The sequence below is a fragment of the Geotrypetes seraphini genome, chromosome 10, assembly GCF_902459505.1.
Source record: "Geotrypetes seraphini chromosome 10, aGeoSer1.1, whole genome shotgun sequence".
Lineage (NCBI taxonomy): Eukaryota > Metazoa > Chordata > Amphibia > Gymnophiona > Dermophiidae > Geotrypetes > Geotrypetes seraphini.
Window position 1 is genome coordinate 24,761,778 of NC_047093.1, and position 27,666 is coordinate 24,789,443.

Below are 27,666 nucleotides of genomic sequence, written 5' to 3' on the forward strand. Positions count from 1 at the left end.
TAACCCTCCATTGCATCAGGTGCAAACTTACCTCCCTTCCCCGCAGCAGTCAGCAATTTTGAAAGCACTGACTTCTACAGGCAGAATTAGGCCCGGATATTCAGGGCCAGGCCTAACCCAGATAGTAGCACTGAGGGCCAGATTCTATAAATGGGGCCTAAGCGAGCCTACTTTGTAGGCGCCACTCAGCGCAGTTGTTAATCAACCACTAGGTGCTGCTTATAGAATCTCGCCTAGCGGTGCTTAGGCATCCTAGAGGAAGACACCGGTATATTAGGCCAGGTTTTCCTTGACCCACCCAACTCAGACGTCTAGCAACGCCTAAGTCAACCATATCTATTTCCTGCCTCTATCATAGAAACATAGAAACTGATGGCCCATCCAGTCTGCCCACACTAATGACCCACTCCTACCTTCCTCTATGAAGAGATCCCACATGCCAGTCCCATTTTGTCTTAAAGACTGGCACGCTGCTGGCCTCAATTACCTGTAGTGGAAGATTATTCCAGCGATCAACCACCCTTTCTGTGAAGAAGTACTTTCTGGTGTCGCCATGAAATTTCCCACCCCTGAGTTTCAGTGGATGCCCTCTCGTTGCCGCAGGACTTTGAGAAAGAAGATATCTTCTTCCACCTCGTTACGGCCTGTGACATATTTGAACGTCTCGAACATGTCACCCCTCTCTCTGCATTCCTCGAGTGAGTATAGCTGCAATTTATCCAGCTGTTCCTCATACGGTAGATCCCTGAGACCCGAGACCATTCGTTGAACCGACTCAACTCTCAGCACATCTTTGTGGTAATGTGGCCTCCAGGATTGTACACAGTATTCCAGATGGGGTCTCACCATGAATCTGTACAACGGCATCATTAAGCATCAGAGGACGCCTTCACGTAGGTGTCGCTAGGCGTCTTAAGAGTTTGGCATCAAACTCTTTATCATTCATTTCAATTTTTTTTTATTTTTTTTGGGGGGCGGAATGGCTGAAAACTGACATGCTCCTACCACGCCAATTAAGTTAATTTAAAAAAAAAAAAAAAATTGAGCACAGATTCAAAAGTTAGGTATCATTTCGCATCCTCTAGTAGGGCACCTAGTGACCTAATGTACGCGCCCTATACAGAATCTGGCCCTGAATGTTTGGGTCTTCGGTGGCTCTTGATAGTTAATTTGGTCCCTCTAATATTCAGTGCCACATCTGGAAAACTAACCAGGCATAATTAGGACAGCATTTTATGCAGTAGGCTCCCTCCAACTATTACGAAAACAACTGAAAACCTGGCTTTTCTCTAACATATAACATCTCTTCTCCTGTCTACATCCCCTCTATTCATTTGCTCTTGTAACATAGTAACATAGTAACATAGTAGATGACGGCAGATAAAGACCCGAATGGTCCATCCAGTCTGCCCAACCTGATTCAATTTAAATTTTTTTAAAAATTTTTTCTTCTTAGCTATTTCTGGGCAAGAATCCAAAGCTTTACCCGGTACTGTGCTTGGGTTCCAACTGCCAAAATCTCTGTTAAGACTTACTCCAGCCCATCTACACCCTCCCAGCCATTGAAGCCCTCCCCTGCCCATCCTCCACCAAACGGCCATACACAGACACAGACCGTGCAAGTCTGCCCAGTAACTGGCCTAGTTCAATATTTAATATTATTTTCTCATTCTAAATCTTCTGTGTTCATCCCACGCTTCTTTGAACTCAGTCACAGTTTTACTCTCCACCACCTCTCTCGGGAGCGCATTCCAGGCATCCACTACCCTCTCCGTAAAGTAGAATTTCCTAACATTGCCCCTGAATCTACCACCCCTCAACCTCAAATTATGTCCTCTGGTTTTACCATTTTCCTTTCTCTGGAAAAGATTTTGCTCTACGTTAATACCCTTCAAGTATTTGAACATCTGAATCATATCTCCCCTGTCTCTCCTTTCCTCTAGGGTATACATATTCAGGGCTTCCAGTCTCTCCTCATATGTCTTCTGGCGCAAGCATCCTATCATTTTCGTCGCCCTCCTCTGGACCGCCTCAAGTCTTCTTACGTCTTTCGCCAGATACGGTCTCCAAAACTGAACACAGTACTCCAAGTGGGGCCTCACCAATGACATGTACAGGGACATCTTTCTCCTCTCTCTTCCTATATTTTTAAGCTTTGTAAACCGTGTTGAGCTCCACTTCCGTGGAGATGATGCGGTATATAAACTTAAGGCTTAGTTTAGTTTAGTTTAGTAGGTTATCTGCAGTGCTGAGATCATTTCTGGTTCCACTCCGATTCTGCCTGCAGAATACCCTGACACTAACCTAGGGTTACCAGACCTCCGGGAAAACCCAAACATGTCCTGGATAGACTTTCCAAAACCTGGCATTTGTCCAGGTTTTGGAAAGCCCTGACGAGCTCCGGCTGCATCTCCGAGGACCTCTGAGCATGCGCAAGCTCCAGGCCCTCCAGACACGACTGGAGGTCATCCAGAAGAAGAAGAGAGGAGGTTTTGCGGAGGCAGGGCTTGGGCAGAATGGGGAGGGGCTTGAGGTGGAACTGGGAGGGACCAGAGGCGAGACTTAGTGGGGCTGGGGCGGGACCAGAGGCGGGACTTAGTGGGGCTGGGGCAGGCTGGAGGCAGAACAGGGTAGAGGCGTGTGTCCGGGGTTTCCCGGAGAAAAATATAGTAACCCTTCACAAGTGGCACAGTGGCCTGCCTAGGTATCCAGCAGCGATCTCTGGGTAAGGGCCATTGAAAATTCCAAAAGGATCCTCTCCTGCTCAATTTTAACCCCTTAGATCGGGGCTGCTTAATTCCGGTCCTCAAGGTCCATAGACAGGCCAGGTTTTCAGGATATCTGCAACGAATATGCTTGAGAGAGATTTGTATACCAAGGAGGCAGTGCATACAAATCTCTCTCATGCATATTCATTGAGGATATCCTGAAAACCTGGCTTGCCTGCGGACCTCGAGGATTGGAACTAAGTAGCCCTGTTTTAGATTGTAAGCCCTCTGGGGACAAGGAAATACCTAGTGTACCTAAAAGTAATATGTTTCATATTAAAAAGACCTGAGCTAAATCTAAATCTCCCCCACCCCCTAAACCAGTGGTTCCTAAATCTGTCCTGTGGGACCCCCAGCCAGTCAGGTTTTCAAGATATCCCTAATGAATATGCATGAGAGAGATTTGCATACCTGTCACTTCCATTATATGCAAATCTCTCTCATGCATATTCATTAGGGATATCTTGAAAACCTGACTGGCTGGGGGTCCCCCAGGACAGGTTTGGGAACCACTGCCCTAACCCCTAAAGGAGCTGAAAGTGGGATTGCTAATTAGACTTAGGGCTCCTTTTATCAAGCCGCGCTAGTGGGGTTAGCGCGTTGGACATTTCATCACGCGCTAACCCCCACGGCAAGCAAAAAAACTAACGCTTGGTCAATGGAGGCATTAGCGACTAGTGTGGCAGGCAGTTTAACGCGTGGTATTCCGTGCGTTAAACCCCTACCGCATCTTGATAAAAGGACCCCCTAGGGTTTCAGGACTGGCTGCCTATTCTAGTTTCATTCCACGGCATGCAATCATTCGTAGTCTGGTTTTTCTATTTAAAAAAAAACAAAAACCACAGGAAGTGGCCAGGCAAAATAGAAATGTTATAAAAAAAAAAAGTTGCTGTTCATCTGTCAATGATTTTGAAATATTCCACAATTAGCACAGAAGCTATTGTAATGATGAAGTAGGGTTTACAAAAAAAACCAACAAACCTCTGCCTTCACAGGCACTCAGTTATGCAAACTTAAATTCATGATTAAAACACAGACGGGAAATAAGGGATTTCTCATGGGTAATATTCTCCTTTTCTTGACTAACAAATATTAATGGTGCCTGTGCATGGGTATTTACTGGAATACATTTCAAACAGTGTAACATTTAAAGATTACCAGCTAATATATCACCCACATTAACCACCATCTCGTTATATCTTTAGAGGGCATGTAATTACTGCATAAGACTTGCTCTGCAATGATTTAAATGCATAAGGTGAAATACACCCTGTGCTAATTGTGTATTGCACTATATCTGCCTTCACTAAATTAGCCTGAAGATGCAGCAGTCACAGAATGGACATGTTTAGATGCATTCCCTTAAGAGCAGCGTTTTCCCACAGTTCCATTGCTAATTAAGTAATAAACTACAAAGGAGTCATCCTTTTATTACTGCTGGACAAACTTGCTTAAAGCAAGAAACAAACTCTTGAGTGACTGATGTCATGCTTTAAGGATGTCATTCATGGCATGCTGATGTCATGGTTTAATTATGTCATTCATGTGGATGTCATGGTTTAATGGCATCAATCATGGCTTAATGATGTCATTCATGGCATGCTATAGCTGTGGTGTTAGGACAGAGCCAGTGGCGTAGTAAGGGGGGGGCGGTCCACCCCAGGCGCCATCTTGGTGAAGGCGCAGACACTCATCCTCCTCTCCTCCCCCCCTCCCCACCGCACCTTTCCCACCCCCACTGCCACGTGTGCGCACCGCTTCCCTTCTTCCATACCTCTGTAACGTTCCTGGCGCGAGCAGCAACCTCCCAACCTGCTGTCGCACCAGCGTCAGCTCTTCCTCCAACGTCACTTCCTGGCCTAGGAAGTGATGTAAGAACAAGAGCCGATGCAGGTGTGACAGCAGCTTGGGGGTTGCTGCTCACGCCAGGAACGTTACAGAGGTACGGGAGAAGGGAAGCGGCGCAAGCATGGCGGGAGGGGGCAGGAAAGGAGCATGTGGAGGTGGGGGGGAAGGCAGAGGGCAGAGGAGGGGACCGACCGGCTCAAGCACCTCTCACCCTCGCTACGCCACTGGATAAAGCAGTGGCATACCAGCGTTGGTTGCCACCCGGGGTGAAGCACCCCCTTTTCTAGGTGGAACACCCCCTCCAGGCAGTAGAGGGTGCGATGAGGTCATGGTCTGAAACATAGAAGCATAAAGACCTAGAAACATGATGGCAGATAAAAGCCAAATGACCCATCTAGTCTGCCCATTCGCAGTAACCATAGCTGTCGGCTCTGCCGGTCTCCTGCCCCGGAAGAGGAAGTTGTCATCAGATGGGTGGGGGGGGGGGTGGGGCTGACAGAATCGATGGCCATTTTCATCAGACCACAGCCCTGCGATTTCTCCTTGCACCTCTCTACTGGCTACATCCAGGGCAGACTGCCTCTACCGTACACCCTTGGTATGCCGCTAGGATAGGGGACAGTCCAATAGGATAAAAATAAAAGGTCGATAATCAAAATGATTTAACCAGCCAGATACGGCTCCTGGCCAGTTAAATTGCTTTTTGGGGCTGGCTGGTCATATTCGTCGGCACTTAACTAGATAGTGCCATTGAAAATGTCCAGTTAGCGCTCAAAGTGAAACCAGCTGAATGTCGGGCCCAAAATACTTCTTGATGGAGCAAAGTGTCAGGTCGTCTACCATCCTTTGGCAGTTTAATTGTGAGACTTTAGCAGCTTGCTTGCAATATTTCCTTATGGAAAAGTCAGATCCCAATTAAACGAGCCCAAGAGCAGTGGCGTAGCTAGAGAGGTTGGCGCCAGGGGCGGTAGCACCTGGCATCGCCACACTCGTGCCCCCCCCTGCTCTTCCCCACCGCTTGAGCGCCCGCCCTCTGACGTACCTCTTGAAATGTTGACCTGCGCAAACGGTATCTTCCACCTACTGCTGGTGACGGCCTCAGTTAACTTCTGATGCCACGTCCTTGACCCGCGTCCAGGCTGTGACATCAAAAGGGGGCTGAGGCTGGCGCGAGCAAAAGGTGGAAGATGTTGCTTGTGCCGGTGAACATTTCAAGAGGTACACCAGGGGTGCAGAAAGAGGAGAGGCGCCAGCACCCACACGAAGACGGCGCCCAGGACGGTACACACACCCACCCCCTTCCTTACTACGCCACTGCCCAAGGGTAGAATGCATTTGAAAAAAATCTTTAAATGTAATTTTCTCCGTCTACTTTTTACATTCAAGAAAATTGATGCACTTACAGAAAATGATGTTGGTATTCCTTCTTATTTTACTAGGTGGGTGGAACAATGTACAACACTGGGAGACACGTGTCCCTACGTGTAGATAAAGAGCATTTAGTCAACATATCCGGAGGGCCCATGACTTATAGCCACCGCCTGGAAGAGATCCGGTTGCATTTCGGAAGTGAAGACAGCCAGGGATCAGAGCATCTCCTTAATGGACAAGCGTTCTCGGGGGAGGTAGGTTTGAGTGCCAAGAATTGACAGTGAGCTCCCAGTCCTCCAGTCCCGCCTTCGGCGGTTATTGCTCACTGCATCGCAGTAAAAGCCTCCTCATCGCTGCACAAGGAGCATTTGCATTGCTGCAGCAGGGAAAAAGTGAAGGATTTATGACGTGGTGTATCCTGCGTCCTGAAGAAACCCGAAAAATGGGAGAAGAGACAACAAAGATTCTCCCAAGCCCCAAGAAGGAAACTGAGATGAGAGGGAGAGACCACTAGTAGAGAGGATCCACTCAAAATGAATATTAAATCTATGAAATATTAGAGAGAGCCCTCAGCCACTTAGCCATCCTCCAGTCCCCCGGAGGTAACGGCTGTCACTGGTTTGCACTTGGTTATCTGCTGGCTGTTTTTTCTGAGAAGCTAAGTATCTTCCATTGGCTTGATTATTGAATTTGGACACTTGAACTTTCTTGTTTGGCCCTCCTGGATCAGGGTGTTTTCACTTTTTATGCACTCCTTTGCACTTTTTGTGTTATTTATCACTAAAATTCACAAGAGAGCCCGGGGATGTTTCACAGTTGACACCTTTCTGGGTGCAAACCAGTGACAGCCGTTACCTCCGGGGGACTGGAGGATGGCTGTGTGGCTGAGGGCTCTCTCTAATATTTCATAGATTTAATATTCATTTTGAGTGGATCCTCTCTACCAGTGGTCTCTCCCTCTCATCTCAGTTTCCTTCTTGGGGCTTGGGAGAATCTTGGTTGTTTGTGGTGTATACTGCAGCATGCCGCTTAACTAATCAGTTTATATGGTGAGTTGGAGTGAGCTGTCTGCCACAGATTAAAAACAAGGAGCCCAAAAATGCACTTCTAGGGTTAATAGAATGTTAAGTTAATTTTCTGCATACATTCGGTAGCTTATTTTCATTTCTTCCACATGTTCCTTTGGTTTCTGCCTATCAACAGATCTCGGGGCTTAGAGAATGACACGGGGACAAATTTGTCTCCGCCCCACAGGAACTCAATTTCCCCGTCCCATCCCCCTGAGTTTTGTCGCTGGCCCTGCTCCATTCCTGTAAGCTCTGCCTTTACCGCAAAAGCCTTGAACACTTATGATTGTAAAGTGTTTGAGGCTTGTGCAGATGAGGACGGAGCTTAGGCATTGGTGGAATGAGGCATTATGACATCACAATCTGAGCTCTAGAATGTTGCTACTTATGATTTTAAAGGGTTTGAGGCTTGTGCAGATGAGGACGGAGCTTAGGCATTGGTGGAATGAGGCATTATGACATCACAATCTGAGCTCTAGAATGATGCTACTTATGACTTTAAAGTGTTTGAGGCTTGTGCAGATGAGGACGGAGCTTAGGCATTGGTGGAATGAGGCATTATGACATCACAATCTGAGCTCTAGAATGTTGCTACTTATGATTTTAAAGTGTTTGAGGCTTGTGCAGATGAGGACGGAGCTTAGGCATTGGTGGAATGAGGCATTATGACATCACAGTCTGAGCTCTAGAATGTTGCTTCTTAGGATTTTAAAGTGTTTGAGGCTTGTGCAGATGAGGACGGAGCTTAGGCATTGGTGGAATGAGGCATTATGACATCACAATCTGAGCTCTAGAATGTTGCTACTTATGATTTTAAAGTGTTTGAGGCTTGGCCAGATGAGGACGGAGCTTGTAGGAATGGGGCAGGGACAGGAAAAGAACTCTCCAGGATGGGATGGGAAAATGACTTCCCACGGGGACGTAAAAAAAAAATTTCCCTGGGGAGAGCAGTATAGAAAACTGACTAAATAAATAGTGTGAAAAGCTTCAGCCTCTGATAAACAGAGCAGGTATTGTGACATCATAATGCTGTTTTCCACCAATGCCTAAGAGTGTGGCGCAATGGTTAAAGCTACAGTCTCAGTACCCTGAAGTTGTGGGTTCAAACCCATGCTGCTCTTTGTAACCCTGGGCAAGTCACTTAATCCCCCATTGTCCAAGGTTCATTAAATAGATTGTGAGCCTGCCGGGACATGCAGAGAAAAATGCTTGAGTACCTGAATAAATGCATGTAAACTGTTCTGAGCTCCCCTGAGAGAATGGTATAGAAAATTGAATAAATAAATAGTGTGAAGAGTTTCAGCCTCTGATAACCAGAGCTGAGATTGTGATGTCATAATGCCTCATTCCACTAATGCCTAAGAGCCAACCTCATCAGTGATGTCACAATGGCTTGATCATCCTTTGCTTGGCTCACTTTTACTAGATTTTGATTTCTAGAGTGGTGTAGTGTAGAGAATGGCACAGGGACAAATTTTTCCTTATCCTCGGAGGAACTCAATTTCCTCGTCCCGAGTTTTGTCGCTGTCCCTGCCCAATTCCTGTAAGCTCTGCCTTAACCGCACAAGCCTCGAACTCATGATTTTAAAGTGTTTGAGGCTTGTGCAGATGAGGACGGAGCTTGCAGGAATGGGGCAGGGGCAGGAAAAGAACTCGTGGGGACAGGGTGGGAAAATGAGTTCCTGCAGGTACGGGGAAAAATTTGTCCCCGTGTCATTCTCTACTCGGGGTTAGATGTACCAAAGAACATTACTGCATTAGACTGTGCTAAAGGCATTCATGTGTTATTAGTAGATAAATCCCATTGCATTAAATGCAAACTGTGATAAAATAATGCTTATTAATGCACTTTTGTAAATGTATTTCTTTATTAGGATTTATTAACTGTGGTTTGTAATATATTGAATCAGAATTTCCCCTATCTGTCCTGGCAGACTGACAAATTAACTGTGGTACCTGGGGCCGTGGAGGGTTCAGATTCTGTGGAAAAGAAAAGGATAATCATGAAAGCGTATTTCTCTAAAAAGTCAATTTTGTTCTATGGATCAACAGTTTCTATTTTCCCAGATGTTTCCAGGCAAACCCAAGTTCGACGTAAGGCCTTCCTCCTTGCACATGTCTGGTCACCTGGGAAACAAATTCATATGCCTTTTTGGAACCATTACATTTAGAAACTGTTCTTTCTGAGAAAATTGTAACTTAAGGTGATGATTAGTGTTCAATAATTTTTAGTGAATTTTAAAAATAAAATATACATAACAAAAATCTTACAAAGAATATCATCTCAACTCAGTTAATACATTGTGTATATATATATATATTCAAAGAAATCAGCAATCAATTAACATCACAATACAGACACAATAAAGTACATCTCAACACAACCTCCTCCCTTCCCATCCCCCCTTCCCCCCTCCACCCATCCCATTTCCAAATATTACTAATAAATAGTGCTTTACTTTATGATTACAAATGTAACGAGTTCACTACAAAACTGCCTGCTCTGACTGATAATTGCTGTATATAAGGTTCCCAGGTCATCCAAAATTTACTGTTTTTTTATAAGATGGGGAGGTCGCCCTAGCTTCCATAATCGTAAACAAACTGACAAAAATACTTCAAAAGACCCAATAAAAAAGCAGAAAAACAGTCTAAGGGTTCCAAGGGTGAGGACTGCGAGTAGCAAAAACCTGAGCGAAACAACACTAACAAAGGCAAAATAATCAATAATAAAGATTAGTGATGGGGGTAACCTCAGTGTGGAGGATGAGCAAAAGGAGAATATAATACAAGGCAAAGGCCAATAAGCCCCTACCTGCACACCATCATCGGTAACCTCACGTGTGCATAAATCAAAATAAGTGATAAACACAGTGAATCTCAAAGAAATCACCCTTAGACTGTTTTTCTGCCTTTTTATTGGATCCATAATCATAAGAGCATGAAATGCTGCCCTCCAATGCCAAAATGAGGCTGGACTTTCTTCCAACCAATGTGGTAAAATACATTTTTGACCTATAATAAAGGATTTCCAAAATAATTCCCTAACCCCTTTCTTAAAAATCTTGTCCCATTGAAGAAATAATACCATCTGGGGGGAAGGAACCACAATTCTAGAGATAATTGATCCAAGAAAAACCACAAACAGCATTCCAAAATTTCTGAATTTTGGGACACAACCAAAAAGCATGACCCAATGTATTATCCATTTTTTACATTTTAGGCATATTCTTGTCTCAACAGAACCAAAATGTAAAGCCTGAACTTGAGAAACATAAGCGCTCATAACCATTCGTAATAGACTCTCTCTTTAATAAGTGCAAGAAATTGAGGAAATGCCTAATTGAAAAGCCTTTTCTATTACCTCAGTAATTTCCACTCCCAATTCCTCAGTCCACTTATCTGCAATCCATTTATAGTTCATATGTGGATATACAAAATCAAGGGTCTTTTTAAAGTATAAAATTGAGGGTAGAGCTTCCAGATGTTCAAACAAAGTTCCCAGTCTATATCCCACTCCCAATGTCAAGCCTTCCTTTTTCAATGTGGTAATATAATGAACTAATTGCATATATGCCTGTGTGCTTCACACCCGAATTAATCAATAATACATCCAATGAAATTATATTATTGTCCTCTCCCACAAAAGAAAATATATATTCCAGCTTAGAATCTGCCCATCTACGAATGTTCCATACCAGGAGAGTCAGTAAAGGGGTCCCTTAATTTTCCAAACCTTCATCAAAGCAGTCCATATCATCCTCTTATCGGATGATTCCTATAATCAATGGGTATATTACAAAGAGATGATGATGAATAAAAGAAATATTTCTTATTCTGTGGGTTTAAGTGGGATGAAGTATAAATTTCCTGTAACGCATGAGAATCAGCTAGTTTCTCCATGATGTGGGCATCACGCTATTTTTTTAATTTCATATCATTACTTTGAACGATGATGGTATTTTCTTGTGATTTCTAAATATTGTACTATATGAAGAAATCTTAATAAAAATAAATTTAAGAAAAAAAAAAAATTCTTGCTGGAAATGAGCTACAATCATGGGATGCCGAGGAAGCAGTTTTAACCACTAGGCCTTTTATGAAGGTGAAGAGAAATCTGGCTTAGCATGTTCTAAGATTGGACATTCCTAAGTGCTAAGCCTCGGTTTACCACAGCATTAAAGTTGGGCTTTTCCTTTTTTTTTTTTTTTTTGCAGGTTGTACGCTATTGTCAGCATCTGCAATAAACAATGCAGGAGCATTACCACTTGCATCTAAGTACTCCCGCATTAAGGGCTAGATTCACTAAAGGCATGGATCTCAGAATCACGCCCCCAACTGCCTGCCTGAATTGTCTATAGCGATTCCAGCTCATGCGCAGACCAGGCCCGGCAGAGAATTTTATTTTATTTTTTTAACTTTTTGGGAGCCCGTGGTTTTAACCTGCGGGTTAAAACCACGGGCTCGTAGGGCGGGGAAGGGCAGGAGAGATTCGGGGCGAGAGCGGGGTGGCGGAAAAGATTCGGGGCAGGCAGGAGAAGAACAGCTATTCCAGCACTGGAGGGGGTTTGCATTGCATTCAGTCCCTGCAGAAAGTGACTAGAGTTCAGATTAGGGGCGAGAGCGGGACGGCAGGAGAGATTCAGGGCAGGCAGGCAGAACGGAGATTCGGGGCAGTCAGGAGAAGAACAAGAGGGCATAGAGGAGAGTGCCACAGCACCACCCCGGGCACCTCCTACTCTCGCTATGCCACTGTCTCTGGGGAAATACCCTTGTACGTGGGCAAATGATTTTGCAAACTATTCTCCCCCATAGCAAACTTTGCACCCTTTGATATCCCCATCAGGAGACATCTAAGAGCTCCAACACATATGTCTTTGTATTTGACCTATGCCCAATTGTTTTGAATAGCTCAGCTCATGCTAATATTTAAAACCAATAAAAAATGGAGAGAAAAAACCCTGTGTGTGTTTATCAGGTACAGTGTTCCTAGGTTCCAACATCTGTACTTTAAATTCAGCGTGTGCTACCGTGAATTCTAATGAAATTTCATACTCTGTGGAACAAGTGTGTTTTATTGCCGAGCAGACGAACACTGGCATTCCAATTAGAGCTGCAGCATGTGAAATGTTTCAGGTTCACTTGTGCAAAAAAAAAAATGGATGTTGCAGGACCCCTAGGAAGTCTTGCAGGGCCTTTGAGACACGGCCTTGATCTCTGTATTGTGAAGCCATGCACTTCAAAGGGGAGGTTAGGGACACTGGACCAACCTGTAGGGTATGTCTGCGGTTAAAACCTGAACTTCAGTGATAGGGGGAGGCCAGATGTTGTGGATCAAACCTTGCTGGAGGGGTTTCACAGTGTGAATTGTTAGAAAACTTGGCTCCAACACATGGAAGGGATCTGGGGGCTGGTTTAAGTGTTATTCTTACTAGATGAAAGAAGATAGAAAATGACTTATTGTATATACTCGAATATAGGACAAGATTTTTGGGCCAAAAAAATGGCCCAAAAATAGGGGTCTCGTCCTGTATTCAGGTCATCACCCAGTGACCACCCATCCCTCCCGGATTTGCTGCAGGCCTGCCGTTAGACCAGGACAGGAGAGATCCCTCTCATCTCCCATCCCAGCCGATACTAACAATTTTTTACACCCCCCCCCCCCCCCGTGTACCTTTTCCCTAGTGATCCAGCGGTGTATCCCACGCTGAGCCCTTCCAGCCGATCTCGTGGCCAACAGCCAGTGGCGCACCCAGGCTGGCATGCAGGAGCAAGCTTTCCAAGCTCCCGCCCAGCCCTGCTCCCGGAAAGGCTGCCGCCCGTTCTCGCAGAGGGGTGGGTAGGGTGCAGAGCCTGGCAGGGAGTGAGGGAGGCTGGATTCAGAGCATGGCAGAGAAGGAAGGGAGCTGGGTGCATTTGTTTGGCCAACGGGGACTTCCTTAGGCCCCTCCGCATGCATCACATGTTGCACAGGGCGGAGCCTAAGGCCTGCATTGCGTCGCCGGCCGGGCAGAAGAGAGGAGCAGGAGAACTTTGTGGTTCCTCCTGCTCCTGAAGAATAGGGACCTATGGAGCAGGAGGGACTGAGCATCCCTTCTGCTCCCAACATTTAGAGGTGAGGGGGATGGGGCTGCGGTCGGGGACAGGGCCGGAGCGTTTGCCAGCGTCAGCACGATGGCAGGAGGGAGTTGGCATCCCTCCTGCCATATTTTGGATTGTTGGATTCGGGGGAGCGCCCTCCTGCCATAATTTTGCAGCGTCGGGGGGGCATTTTGGGGGGGAGTCAGGGAGAGGGGGCACCTTGTCATGGGGGGGCTTTTTTTTTTTTAATCGGGCAGTTATTTTGCGTGTTTAATAAACGCAAAATATCTGCCCAATTAAAAATAGAATTTTTTTAAAATGGCAGAAGCCCCGACAGCAGTGGCAGGAGGCTGAGTCGATTGAGTCGGGGAGTTTGCATGCAAATGAGGTAGTGAATTAATCGCTGTTTCAAAATCGGCCACCAGAGATTGAATCGCTACCTTTAGTGAATCTGGGCCTTTGTGTATCTAAGTGCTCCTATATCTGTTGACTGTGAGTCAGCGACAGTATTAAATTAAGGCAAAATAAAAAAGTATTGTTTACAGATGGCTCCACACCACAAATAAGAATCTGTCTTTGTATTCTATAGCACAGTACGGTGATTTCGGGAACATGCTATGAACATACAGCTTTTAATAGGCCACAGCAGCCTGCAGACAATAAGAATGGCTAGATAAACATCTAATCTTTAAAAATGTTTAAAATTCATAACTGTAGACCTAATTACAGCACAAGCATTAGTATACAGTCAAACCTTGGTTTGCGAGCATAATTCGTTCCCGAAGCGTGCTTGTAATCCAAAGCACTCGTATATCAAAGCGAATTTCCCCATAAGAAATCATGGAAACTCAAACGATTCGTTCCACAACCCAAAATACTATACGTACTTGCATTGCAAGACCTCGCTCGTTTCGAATAGTCGCTATACTCCCGCAGCATCAGAGAGAGAAGAACCATCGGCTCAGTTGTGATGATGTGACGCGTGTATACTGTATGTACTCGTATTGCAAGACCTCGCTCGTTTAGAACAGTCACTACACTCCCGCAGCATTGGAGAGAGAAGAACCATCAGCTCAGTTGAGATATGTGTATACTGTATGCACTTATATTGCAAGACCTTGCTTGTATATCAAGTTAAAATTTAATCAAATGTTTTGCTTGTCTTACAAAACACTTGCAAACCAAGTTACTTGCAATCCAAGATTTTACTGTACTGCACAAATACCTTCCATATTTGTTATAAGTGACAGAAAGGATTATTAAATTAGCTTCATTCGCGATAAATTCAAAACCGCTTTATAAGATAAAAGATTGGTTTAACCCGGGCAAACCGTTTAGGCATTTCTGTGGAAGGGTAATAAAAACTTGATTGACATCCCTGGTATCCAAAGACCATTTCATATGTGTGGAGGAAGTATCAGTGTAGTGGAAAACAAGTTTCAAGTTTTATTCAAATTTGATTGAACATTTATCAATAGTTCTAAGCGATTTACAAGTTAAAAATAGGGGATACACAATGATAAATAAAATCACATATACAAGTCATAACAAAAAAAATAATAATAATAACTAACCGATAACAAAGGATAAAGGGAGGAACTACAATTCTTAATAAGACAGAAAACATGCAGTGACGTACCAAGTAGGGGGGATTGGGGGGCAGACCGCCCCAGGAGCCAGCTATGAGGGGGGTGTTCCCAGCCTTGGAGTCATGGCCCAGCCCCAAGGCTCTGGGTAGCCCCAATGGCCCAGCATGTTCCCAGCCTTTTCATCAGGTCCGATGTCCTCTGTCAAGCTAAAAAAAACTGCCGGCCTCGGAAGGTGATTCAGCTACGTTGCCCACGGCTCCCCTTCTTACTTTCCGTGTCTGCCAATGACGCAGCTTCCTGTTTCCGCCCGGGTGGATCGTGGCAGAGGCAGACAGAAAGCAGGAAGGGGAGCCGCGGGCAACAGAGCAGAATCACCTTCCGAGGCCGGCAGTTTTTTCAGCTTGACATTAAGTAAAACATCGGACCGGCAAAAGTTATTACTAAAAATATTTTTTTACATGGGGGGGAGTCAAAAAACGATGGGCTGGGGGGGGTCAAAAAATGATGGGCATACCCTAGGTACGCCACTGAAAACATGTAAGGTAATAACATCAGGAAAAAAAGAGAAATAAAAATAATTAATTAAAAAGAAAGAAAACAGAGTAAAAAATCCAAACAAGGATTACCCAGCAAGATAAATATGAGAGCGGAGAGGAGCACGGCTGTATTTCCCTTGCTTCTTCTCAACCTCAATCTGTGCTCGTACAAGTTCAAGGTCCTCTCTTCCAAGAACTAAGCCTCTGTGTGCTTTGCTAAAGATGAATGATCACCTTACCATCTGCACCATCCATCATAAAGTCCGTTGAGTCAATGAATGCATGGCATTTCACTTGGCACACGGCAGAACGCTTACTGGAAGAGCAGCAGTTTAATTGCAGGCTGGTCAAAGGGGAGTGTAGTAATTGACAAAAAAATCGTGTTCTTTGTTTTACCAAGCAGTGAAAATATGACATGATCAGCAATGGCAAATGACCCAAAAGAAAAAGTGTCATATGCACCATTCCCTCTAAGCTGAGGGGGAGTCGTCCAACTGCATTGCGTCCAGTGGGTGGTGCTTCAGTGTTGTGCTGTAAGAACATAAGAATAGCCTTACTGGGTCAGACCAATGGTCCATCAAACCCAGTAGCCCGTTCTCACGGTGGCCAATCCAGGTCCCTAGTACCTGGCCAAAATCCGAGGAGTAGCAACATTCCAGAATCTCAAAGAGTAACAAAAGATTCTGGAACCCCATAGAGTATCAAGATTCCAGGCAGAATCTCAAAGAATAGTAAGATTCTGGAACCCCAAATAGTAGCAACATTCTGCGCTACCGATCCAGGACAAGCAGTGGCTTCTCCCATGTCTTTCTCAATAATAGACTATGGACTTTTCCTCCAGGAAATTGTCCAAACCCTTCTGAAAACCAGCCACGCTATTCGCTCTTACCACACCCTCTGGCAACGCGTTCCAGAGCTTAACTATTCTCTGAGTGAAAAAAAAAATTCCTCCTGTTGGTTTTAAAAGTATTTCCCTGTAACTTCATCGAGTGTCCCCTAGTCTTTGTCAGTTTTTGACAGAGTGAAAAAAATCGATCTACTTGTACCCGTTCTACTCCACTCAGGATTTTGTAGACTTCAATCCTATCTCTCCTCAGCCGTCTCTTCTCCAAGCTGAAGAGCCCTAACCGTTTTAGCCTTTCCTCATACGACAGGAGTTCCAACCCCTTTATCATCTTGGTTGCTCTTCTTTGAGCCTTTTCTAGTTCCTCTATATCTTTTTTTGAGATAAAGGGACAAGAACTGAATGCAGTACTCAATGTGAGGTCGTATCATGGAGTGATTCAGAGGCATTATAACATTTGTGATCTTTTTTACCTTCCCTTTTCTAATAATTCCTAGAATCTTTTTTGCTTTTTTTTGTCAACCGCCATACATTGCGCATGTATGCTCTAGAATACTAGGACTTACTTGCATGATTGGAAACTATATATCAGTATCAAAAAAAACACCCTCTAATGCTCAGAACTACATACACTTTGTAAAAAGGAGAAAAGACCTCAGTGTCCAATAGGGGCTCTAAAAAGCTACCCACATAGACAAGCTGGTTTCAAACTCACTTTGAGACCAGCAGACACATCCTCGGTCAAAAAAACTCCAGGATAAGTGAAATTCAAATGCTTAAAGTCACAATCTTTATCAATTTCAAAAAATCAGTCTTTTCAATATAATCACTTATCTGAAAAATGTTGTCTTCTCAGTAGTCTTGAACATACTTCCACACAATCCAACAAGGCTCCCTGTTTCGTTATCCAGCTTCTTCAGGGATTTGAGCGTCAATTCACCCGCTTCAGTTATAAAACAGGAGCTGAAGCGGGTGAATTGACGCTCATATCACTGAAGAAGCTGGATAGCGAAACAGGGAGCCCTGTTGGATTGTGTGGAAGTATGCTGGCGGTGATGATTGAGTAGCTGCTATGCTCTGAGCTTATTCTCCACGGAGCGGGTTTCTCCTGCTTTCAAGTCTCAGTACTACGTTCAAGACTATTGAGAAGACAACATTTTTCAGATAAGTGATTATATTGAAAAGACTGTGATTTTTTGAAATTGATAAAGATTGTGACTATTTATGGATTGTGACTTTAAGCATTTGAATTTCACTTATCCTGGAGTTTTTTGACCGAGGATGTGTCTGCTGGTCTCAAAGTGAGTTTGAAACCAGCTTGTCTATGTGGGTAGCTTTTTAGAGCCTCTATTGGACACTGAGGTATTTTCTCCTTTTTACAAAGTGTATGTAGTTCTGAGCATTAGAGGGTGTGTTTTTTTGATATTGATTTTTTTGGATATCCTTTCTTGTTTATTTACATTTTTGGAAACTATATATGTCATTTACATGCATGTGTGCAATGTGCTATTCCATAATGCGTCAAATTCACTTGTTCCCCAAATTCTATAAAGGGTACTCAAATTTGGGCACCCAAAATAGGTCATGAATCCCAGATCAGTGCCCAAAATAATTAGTTCATGGGCTCCGATGATCTAATTGGAGCTATCAGGTACTTAATGTGTACAAATCATGAATCGGGTACCAATCTGGTTACAAGCTACTCTGACACTGGGAATCTAGATTGGATTGTGTGCAACTCAAAAGGGGTGTGGCTATGGTCACTGGTCCCTCTAAGCCAGGGGTGTCAAAGTCCCTCCTCGAGGGCCGCAATCCAGTCGGGATTTCAGGATTTCCCCCAATGAATATGCATGAGATCTATTTGCATGCACTGCTCTCATTGTATGCTAATAGGTCTCATGCATATTCATTGGGGAAATCCTGAAAACCCGACTGTATTGCGGCCCTCGAGGAAGGACTATGAGATCCCTGACGGGAGTCTTCCACCTACAGCCCTGCCAGTAGAGGGTGCTGTTGATCCATCACATTGTCAATAGTGAGAAACAGGCAAGTTCTGCCAGACTCCAGATAATCTGCCTATCTCTAGTGATTAAAAACACAGTACTGCAGTACCACCAACCCCCCTTCCCACCCCCTCTTCCCCGGACGCAATGCGGTTGGGGGACTCCTGCTCTGCTTAGAGGGAAAAGCGGCCATGGGAAAGGAAGGGGTACGGTTACCTGACATCCAGATTTCCCCGAACATGTCTTCCTTTTCAAGGACATGTCCAAGAGTTCGGACGGTTTTTCAGAACCCGGCACTTTGTCCGGGTTTTGAAAAGCTTCCTGTCAAAATCGCATCGGGAAGGGGCATCCGGTGAGCAGACTGCTGGGCACGATAGACCACTGGTCTGACCCAGCAGCGGCAATTCCTATGTTCTTATTGCATCGCATCTGCGCATGCACGGATGCCGTCTGGGGGGCGGGGGTGGGGCTGGGGCACAGAGTGGAATGGGGTGGAACTGGGCCCGGGAGTCCAGATTTTCCTTCATGAAAATCTGGAAACCCTTGTAAGGGCTGCAGAGGGTTACAGAGCAATGGGGATCTGCATCGAATTTGCAAACCAGGTTTCAGTTGATGTAAACCCTTGCACACAAAGCTGCACAGATTGCGGCTATACTCTCTCGAAGAGCGTAGGGAGAGGGGAGACATGATTGAGACATTTAAGTGCATCGCTGGCCGCATAGAGGTGGAAGACAACATTTTCTCTTTCAAGGGTCCGTCGGCCACAAGAGGACATCCGCTAAGAATCAGGGGCGGGAAATTTCATGGGGACACCAGGAAGTACTGTATTTTCACATAGATAACGCGCACCCGTGTAAAACGCGCACACGGGTATAGCGCGCAAAAAACACATATGTACATAAATTTTTATATACTGCGCACACCCATATACCGCGCATGCTGCCCGACTCTCCTTTCGCCCGCCCCGACTCTCCTCTGGAGACCCTGACTCTGTTTTCGCCCGCCCTGACTCTCCTTTCCTCCTTGAATTCCTGTCCCTACCCTGAAAGCCTGATGCCCCCCCCGACGTCCGATTCACCCCCCTGCAGGACCGCTCGCACCCCCACCCCGAAGGACCGCTCGCATGCACCCGCACCCCCACCCTGAAGGACCGCTCGCACCCCCACCCCGAAGGAGCGCTCGCACTCCCACCCCGAAGGACCGCTCGCACCCCCACAGCCTCCCCCCCTCCCCCATGGAGAAGCTGTCTACCTTGTTTCCGGATGCCAGCGAGCCCACCTGTTTCCTCTGCCGGCGGTCCCGCCCCTTCTCTGAGCCCTGCTGTACTGCTTTTTCTTCCGGCGGTCCCGCCCTTTCTCTGACATCAGAGAAAGGGCGGGACCGCCTGAAGAGGAAGCAGCGCAGCACAGGGCTCTGAGAAGGGCAGGATCGCCGGCAGAGGAAGCAGCTGGGCTGGCATCCGGAAACAAGGTAGACAGCTTCTCCATGGGGGAGGGGGGGAGGCTGTGGGGGTGCGAGCGGTCCTTCAGGTGGGGGTGCGAGCGGTCCTTCGGGGTGGGAGTGCGAGCGCTCCTTCCGGGTGATGAATCGGGCGTCTGGGGGGGAAACTATGTAAAAAAAATTTTGTACAACGCGCTCACGCGTATAACGCGCAAGGGTATGCGCGGTTTGTAAAAACCACGTATAACGCGCGCGTTATATGCGAGAAAATACGGTACTTCTTCACAGAAAGAGTGATAGACCATTGGAACAAACTCCCAGAGCAAGTGATCGCGGCCAGCAGCATACAAGATTTTAAGAATAAATGGGATGCCCACGTCGGATCTTTACGAGGGCAGTGTAGAGGTGATGCCACCTGTGAGCGACCCCTTAGGGGGTTGTTTGGGGAGGGTTAATGGAGTGGGCAGACTTGATGGGCTTTGGCCCTTTTCTGCCGTCATGTTTCTATGTTTCTAATATAGCGCTCAGCGCTATTCTATATAGAGTGCTCATCCTGAGTCTCCCTTTATAAAAAAAATTGAGTGCTGAATTTTATCAGCAAGAACCTGGCCTTTAGCATGTCCTTCACAGAATGCTAACTTAGGGGTGAATTCAAGGGGTGCTGACCAATTTAGCGCATGCATTTAACGTGTGTTAATCTTTAGCATGCACTAAATCAGTTAATGCCCCTTGATGAATCCCCCCCCCCCCCCTTAGTGCGAATCATCCTGGAACCTAACTTTGCTCGACTTATACAGAATTCCCTCCTCCCCAGGCATGCCTCGTTGTGGCGGCTATATCATAGCACCAAGTTACAGAATTGTCCAATAAGTTTGCGCATGAGGGATTAGAGGGTTAATAACTTGCTCAAGCTCACAAGGAGCAGAAGCTGGATTTGAAGCGTCTTCCACGATTCCTAGCCTTCTGCTCTAACCATTAGGCTAATCCCCCATTCATGGTCTACCAGTTGGATTACAACTGTTGCCATGCTATAAATCCATTTCCTTCTAATGAGACATATAGTATTCTTGTTTGCACGAACATATCGTAAAACTATACAAAAAAAAATGAAAATAATGCAGTCGGCTTTACATACTACTAGGATTGATTGTTCTTTGGCTATAAGATACGCACTCGTAAATGTCAGACCAGTAAAATGCTACCTGCCTTTAGGGAAACATATGCTTTTGGGGTTGGTAGTCTCAGTGGTTGTTAATTGGCGCTGAAAAATCTTCAGAGCAGAAAACAAAACCGTAGTGTGCTTCAAAATACATGGAGTGTGACATGAATGAAAACCAGATTCTCACTATGTAGCAGCGATTCAATAAAGAAAGAAAGTTAGATTGATGAAAGGAACAAATAACATTGAGTCATTCTACTGAATATAGTAGGATTTGGCTTGCTGAAGGACTCTGGCAGATCAAGCTATAGGTCTAGTCGATACTTAGGAAAGAAAATGTTGCCAAAGACACATCCCACTGGTCAGCTCTGGACTCCTAAACAATTGTATGTTACCTGCCAAAACCTTTTTCTTTTTTTTTTTTGGGGGGGGGAGGGAAATGAATTCATTTTGTCCCATGCCACAATGAATTTGTATGCCAGGAAAACACAATTGTCTGCCAATCGTGGACAAAAATGTTGTTGGCAGTGTTAGAAATTTCAAGACGTGGATGACCATGGACAGATGGATTGCACCAAGTGATTTTAAAAGTAATTAATAATAATAATAATTTTATTTCTTGTATCCCTAAACCATGAGGCTCAAAGCGGTTTACAGTATAGATACCATAAATATGCAATAAAAATTGAAATAAATGAAAAAAGGTACTTAGAAATTCCCTAACTGTCCCGAAGGCTCACAATCTAGCTAAAGTACCCCCAAAAAAATAATTATTAGATAAAGCAGATAGAATAGTTAAAGACATAGATACAATATATCAGAGATTATTTCTGAATATGTTACATAGGAAATTATTTCTGATTACATTTCATAAGAAATAATGTTACATAGGAATTTCATAACATAATAAATTACCTTTCATGGGGAAAATTAAAAGCTAATCTGATTTTCATAAAATTCTTGTAAGAGCTGGAATTTTCTGAAGATGCGGGAAGATAAAGCAAAACTAACATAAATCAGTTTCTAGACCGCATAACCTCAAAGTTCTATGCGGTTTACAAAAGGCTAAAAAAAATATAACATTTAGAATAAGAATGAGATTAATTACCTAAGAAAACAAGTAGGTTTTCAAGTGTTTTCAAGAATCTCAAAGAATAGCAAGATTGCGGAATCCCAGAGAGTAGCAACATTCCATACAGAATCTCAAAGAATAGCAAGATTCCGGAATCCCAGAGAGTACCAAGATTCTAGAATCCCAGAGAGTAGCAACATTCCATATAGAATCTCAAAGAATAGCAAGATTCCGGAATCCCAGAGAGTAACAAGATTCTAGAATCCCAAAGAGTAGCAACATTCCACTCTACCAATCCAAGGCAAGCAGTGGTTTCCCCTATGTCTTTCTCAATAACATACTATGGATTTTTTTCCAGGAATTTGTCCAAACCTTTCTTAAAACCAGCCACGCTATCTGCTTTTACCACAACCTCTGGCAATGCGTTCCAGAGCGTAACTGTTCTCTGAGTGAAAAAATATTTCCTCTTATTGGTTTTAAAAGTATTTCCCTGCGGTTTCATCGAGAGTCCTTCCCTGTCCCCCACTGCCATATGTGCACACCGCTTCCCTTTCCCTATATCTCTGTAACGTTCCTGGCACGAGTAGCAACCCACAAGCTGGTGTCGTGCCAGAGTTGCCTCATCCTCTCATGTCACTTCCTAGGCGTGGCTCCAGAGAGTGACGTCAGAGGAAGAGCCCACACTGGCATAACAGCAGGTCGGTTCTTGTTGCTTGCACCAGGAACGTTACAGAAATATAGGGGAAGGGAAACACGGCAGTGGGGATGGAGCGGGGGAGGGGGGCGGAGAGGAATCAGGTGCCTGTACCCTCACCAAGATGGTAGATAAAGATCAACGAAAAAGTGTCTGTAAAAGGAGTAATATACTCCGACAGCAATCTGAAGATCCTAATCAATATAAAATTGGGCATATTGCTTTAACTGGCTTTATTGAGGAATTTACTGAGTTTGATCAATGTCGGAATGCGAGAGTCCAAGTTGCCAAGAAGGTGGCTGAATTAATATCTTTGAAGCCAGGTTCATTGAATTCAAAGGGCAACACATTTGAACAGAGCGCAGGAGTATTCATTTTTCTTTCCCATTAGAAGAGACCGCTGGAGAACTCATTTTGCAGGAAAGATATTTCTGCTAAACAGGAAGGTGGAGAGGAAAGGTCACTCCTAGCTAGTCATAAAATAATTTTATAGCCATTCTACCATAAATTAAGACATAATGAGAAGAACTTGTATGCTGCCACCCCCATTATAAGAGGAATCCTGCACCTTTTTTTTTTTCATAGCCTGTGATAGGCAACGTTGCCGTCTGCGTTGTAAGCCGATTTTCATTAGTTTGTCTGGCATTCCATTCTTCATATATAGGACATCCAAAAATTTGTGAAGAACTGTTAAGCAGTGCTTCTCAACCCAGTCTTTGAGGCACACCTAGTCCCATCAGGTTTTCATGAAATCCACAACGAATATGCATGCATTGCCACCTTGGTATGTAAATCTATCTCATGCATATTTATTATGGATATCCTGAAAACCTAATGGGACTAGGTGTGCCTCAGGTAGACAAACTTATACCTTTGTCTTCATGCCTAGTCCGAGGTCAGCAACAGGTCAGGTTTTCAGGATATCCCAATGAAAAAGATTTCCATGTAGTGATGCCCCCCTTGTATTCAAATTCCTCTCATGCGTGTTCATTAGGGATGTGCTGGAAACCTAACTAGTTGGCGGCCCTCGAGGATGGGATGTACAGACCACCGTACTAAACAATAAGCTTAGCAATCAAATTGTAAACATCAAACTGGTCCTGAAGCCTCACCAAGACCCAGATTAACTAGCCTGGTTTGAATTTATATTAACAGCTCTTATTCCTGAGCTTGTGAGATAGGGCATTACAGAGTTGTGGGGTTAAAAATGTCTTGCTTGTTCAAGTCTTAAATCTAGAAGGTGGAGGTTGATGTAGAAATTTTCCCTGTGAGAATTTTGATGCCTTTGATGAAGGCTACATGATAGGAGGACATTTTTTTTTCACTCAGAGAATAGTTAAGCTCTGGAACGCGTTGCAGGAGGTTGTGCTAAGACGGATAGCGTAGTTGGTTTTAACAAAGGTTTGGACAAGTTGCTGGAGGAAAAATCCATAGTCTGTTATTGAGCAGGACATGGGCAAAGCCACTGCTTGCCCTGGATCAGTAGTATAGAATGTTGCTACTCTTTGGGATTCTAGAATCTTGTCACTCTCTGGGATTCCAGAATCTTGCTAATCTTTGAGACTCTGTATGGAATGTTGCTAGACGGATAGCGTAGTTGGTTTTAAGAAAGGTTTGGACAAGCTGCTGGAGGAAAAATCTTGCTTTTCTTTGAGATTCTGTATGGAATGTTGCTACTCCTTGGGTTTTGACCAGGTACTAGTGGCCTGGATTGGCCACCGTGAGAACGGGCTACTGGGCTCAATAGACCATTGGTCTGACCCAGTAAGGCTATTCTTATGTTCTTATGGAATAGGATCTGTAAGGGCCGTAGAAAAATTAGATGAAGAGACTAATCTAGAGATCTCAGTGTGAAACGGTATTTGAAATCTAGAAAGGAGGCCAAAGGAAACATTGCATCTATCTTTTTGTCAAACAGGTAAGGCATTTTGATCACCGAAGCAGTGACAGCAATGCACATTTAAACTCAACATAAAGCCAAAATACTCTCCTACTAATTGCACCAGCCCCTGTTCATCAGCAGGTTACATGCGGTGCATAATTAAGACAGTGCTACTTCCAGTCCGTAGACAAGTGGCCGCATGCAGTGATGTGGCAGGAAATAAAGCAGAACTCTGAGTGGCAACTCTATATCGCCCTCACATTACAATGAAGTCCAAGCTGTGCTCGATTCTCTAGGACCATATTTAACTTAGCAAGGCATGTTTCTGCATGCCAACTGACTTTCCGATGATGGACTTACAAGAAACTGTGAAAGGCTCTGGATCTCGCTTGTGAATCAATCATGCTTGCAAGAAGAGAATGATGTGGAGCCATGAAACTTACAAGTTAGTCCACATTTTTCATTTCATCTCATTGAAACAAAAAGAGTCAAGAAAAATCTGAACTAACTTGGAAGCCACGTCATTCTCTTTTTGGTTGGGCTGAGAACCTTTCAGCGGCCCCTCCTATTGTGATGTCATAATGCCTCATTCCACCAGTGCCTAAGAGCCAGCCTCATCGGTGATGTCACAATGGCTTGGTTTCCCTATACTTGTGCCCATTTATTAGATGCATTTGCCTTATGGAAACGAAATGTCAAGAAAAGGGTGGAATAACCTTCTCTTCTTGGTGTTTGTTGGCATTCTGGCCATTTGCATGCATTCTTGGCACCTACATGTCTATGCCTTGTTTTCCGAATCGCTAACCCCCTCCTCCTGTCCACTTTATAATTGAGCTTCTGTTTTAGTGTTAGTACGGCAGCCTGCAAACCAGGGGTGTAAGTTTGATTCCCACTCCAGTTCAAAACTTTTCGAAAAGAAATCAAAACCCTACTTTTCAAAAAAATTTATCCAGATATCTTAACCCAACCCTTCCCCCTCCTCCTAGATAAATTCTCCCCCAAAACCTCCACTTAAATAATCTCTTCCTCCCCAAAACACCAACCAAGTACAGTGGTACCTTGGATTACGAGCATAATCCGTTCCAGGAGCATGCTTATAATCCAAAATGCTCGTTTATCAAAGCGAGTTTCCCCATAGGAAATAATGGAAACTCGCTTTGATGCGTTCCCTCCCCCCCGAGAACCGGCATTGCTCCCCTCGAAGGCCCCCCCCTGCGATCAGGCACCCCCCCCCCTGCGATCCGGCACCCCCCTGCCTCGAACCGGCACCCCCCCCCAACACGATCCGACATCCCCCCGACACAATTGGGCACCCCCCCGCCGCTTCTTACCCTCATCTGGGCACTCTTGAAAATCGGCTTCCTCCTCTGCTGGGCCTTGAGCATGAGTTCACGTTCAGAACGTGAACTCGCAGGCCTTGAGCATGCTCAGATGCTCAAGGCCCAGCAGAGGAGAAGGCCGATTTGCAAGAGTGCCCAGATGAGGGTAAGAAGCGGCGGGGGGGTCAGATCGTGGTGGGGAAGTGCCCAATCATGTCGGGGTGGGGGTCGGATTGTGGCGGGGGGGTGCCCAATCGTGTCGGGGGGCTCGGATCGTGGGGGGGGGGGTGCCGGTTCGAGGCAGGGGGGGGTGCCGGATTGCGGGGGTGGTGCTCGTAAATCAAGCCATGCTCGGTTTCCAAGGCACCGATTTTGCAAATGTTTTGCTCGTCTTGCAAAACACTCGCAAACCGGTGCACTCGTAAACCGAGGTACCACTGTATTCAGATCCCTGAAATGTAACATAATCTTATTTGTACTCTAACTGTAATCTATTTGTTATATCACACAGTAACGTACAGTCAATTTAATATCCAATTTGCAAGTTCTTCCGGAATTAATCCAGCTACCTCTCCTCCCTTGTAACCCAAAAAAAAGAACAAAAAAAAACAAAACTGTTGTAACTTCACTGGAAATGCCCAGTTAGCTCTTATAATGCATTCCGCAAATCGATCAAAACCGCCCTATTCGCAAAATTCATTGACTAAAACAGTCCCCTCCCCCACTAAGACTCCCCTCCCCAACAAACGCCCTTCTCTCTCTCAAGAAGCCCCTCTTTTTCTGATCTCCTCTACCCTTAGAACTCCAACTTATGGATGTCCTAAATCTCTCAGATACTCTTTGCCCATAGTTCTCCAATTTAACACGTAAGTTTCCCATTTAGACTATCGTACTGCATTAAGACTCCTTGTACGGTATTATATTTAGACTTTTATATGTTATTGTATTTAGACTCACTGTATTATATACTATTGTATTTAGACTGTATTATATGTTATTGTATTTAGATGCACAGTATTGTATTGTAAGTGGATCTATGATATCGTATTGTATTAAGATTTCTGCTATTCGCTGAATGTCCAGCCTTCTTATAATGTAAACCGCCTAGAAGTCGCCTGACTATGGCGGTATAGAAAAATAAAGTTATTATTATTATTATTTTGTAATCCGCCTTGAACTGCAAGATATAGGCGAAATAGAAGTCCCTAATGTAATGTAATGTAATGTATATAAGCACTTGTAAATGATATGGTACCGTCTTGATTAGGGTTACCAGATTTTCGTAAACGGAAATCCGGACCCAGGGCTCCGCACCTGACCCCGTCCTGTTTCACCCGAGTCACGCTCTGTTCTGCCCCCGCCCCCAGCCCCATTCCCCAACCTGTTTGCTCGCCGGCACAGCATCTACGCAAGCACTGGCGCGACGCGAAGATGGCACGCGCACGATGTCTTTGCATTGCATCCACGCCTGCGCAGATGCCATACCGACATCACTCGTTCCTAGAGACTTTTCAAAACCCGGAGAGAGAACCGGGTTTTGAAAGCCATCCGCACCCCTGGACATGTCCTCAAAGAGGAGGACACATCCGGGGGAAATTTGGACATCTGATAACCCGTCTTGATTATCCAACCTTAGGTCCCTGCTTTTGCAACCATTTTATCCGTATTATTTTATCCATATTTTCCATATTATCCGAATTTTCACTTATTCAATAACTAGTGTTTAAGCCCGTTAGATTAACGGGTGCTAGATGTGAAATGTTAACATTTAATCGGAGAGACAATCTGGACTCTTTAGAGAAACTCATTGCAGTCTCGATCTAGGGAGCGGAAAGGACAAAAAAAGGGGGGAGGCTCAGGGCGATGAAAGCTGTGTAATGTAACTCTTGAGCCCCTCCACCATTTAGGAGCGAGAGAGGGAGTGCAGGTTGACCGCCTCTCCTGCTTTTGAACTTGGGCAGAGGCAGAGCCGGGGCGGGAGGGAGCGACGGTG

General features: G+C 44.9%; 1 protein-coding gene across 1 annotated transcript in view; it reads left to right on the forward strand.

Annotated features, from left to right (window-relative positions):
• CA10 (carbonic anhydrase 10) overlaps nucleotides 1-27,666 on the forward strand; it is a 596,370-nt gene that overhangs the window by 503,000 nt on the left and 65,704 nt on the right. Inside the window, exon 5 of the mRNA XM_033961047.1 lies at nucleotides 6,056-6,241. Coding sequence (XP_033816938.1) covers nucleotides 6,056-6,241 — 186 coding nt within the window. The remainder of the gene's footprint in view (nucleotides 1-6,055; nucleotides 6,242-27,666) is intronic.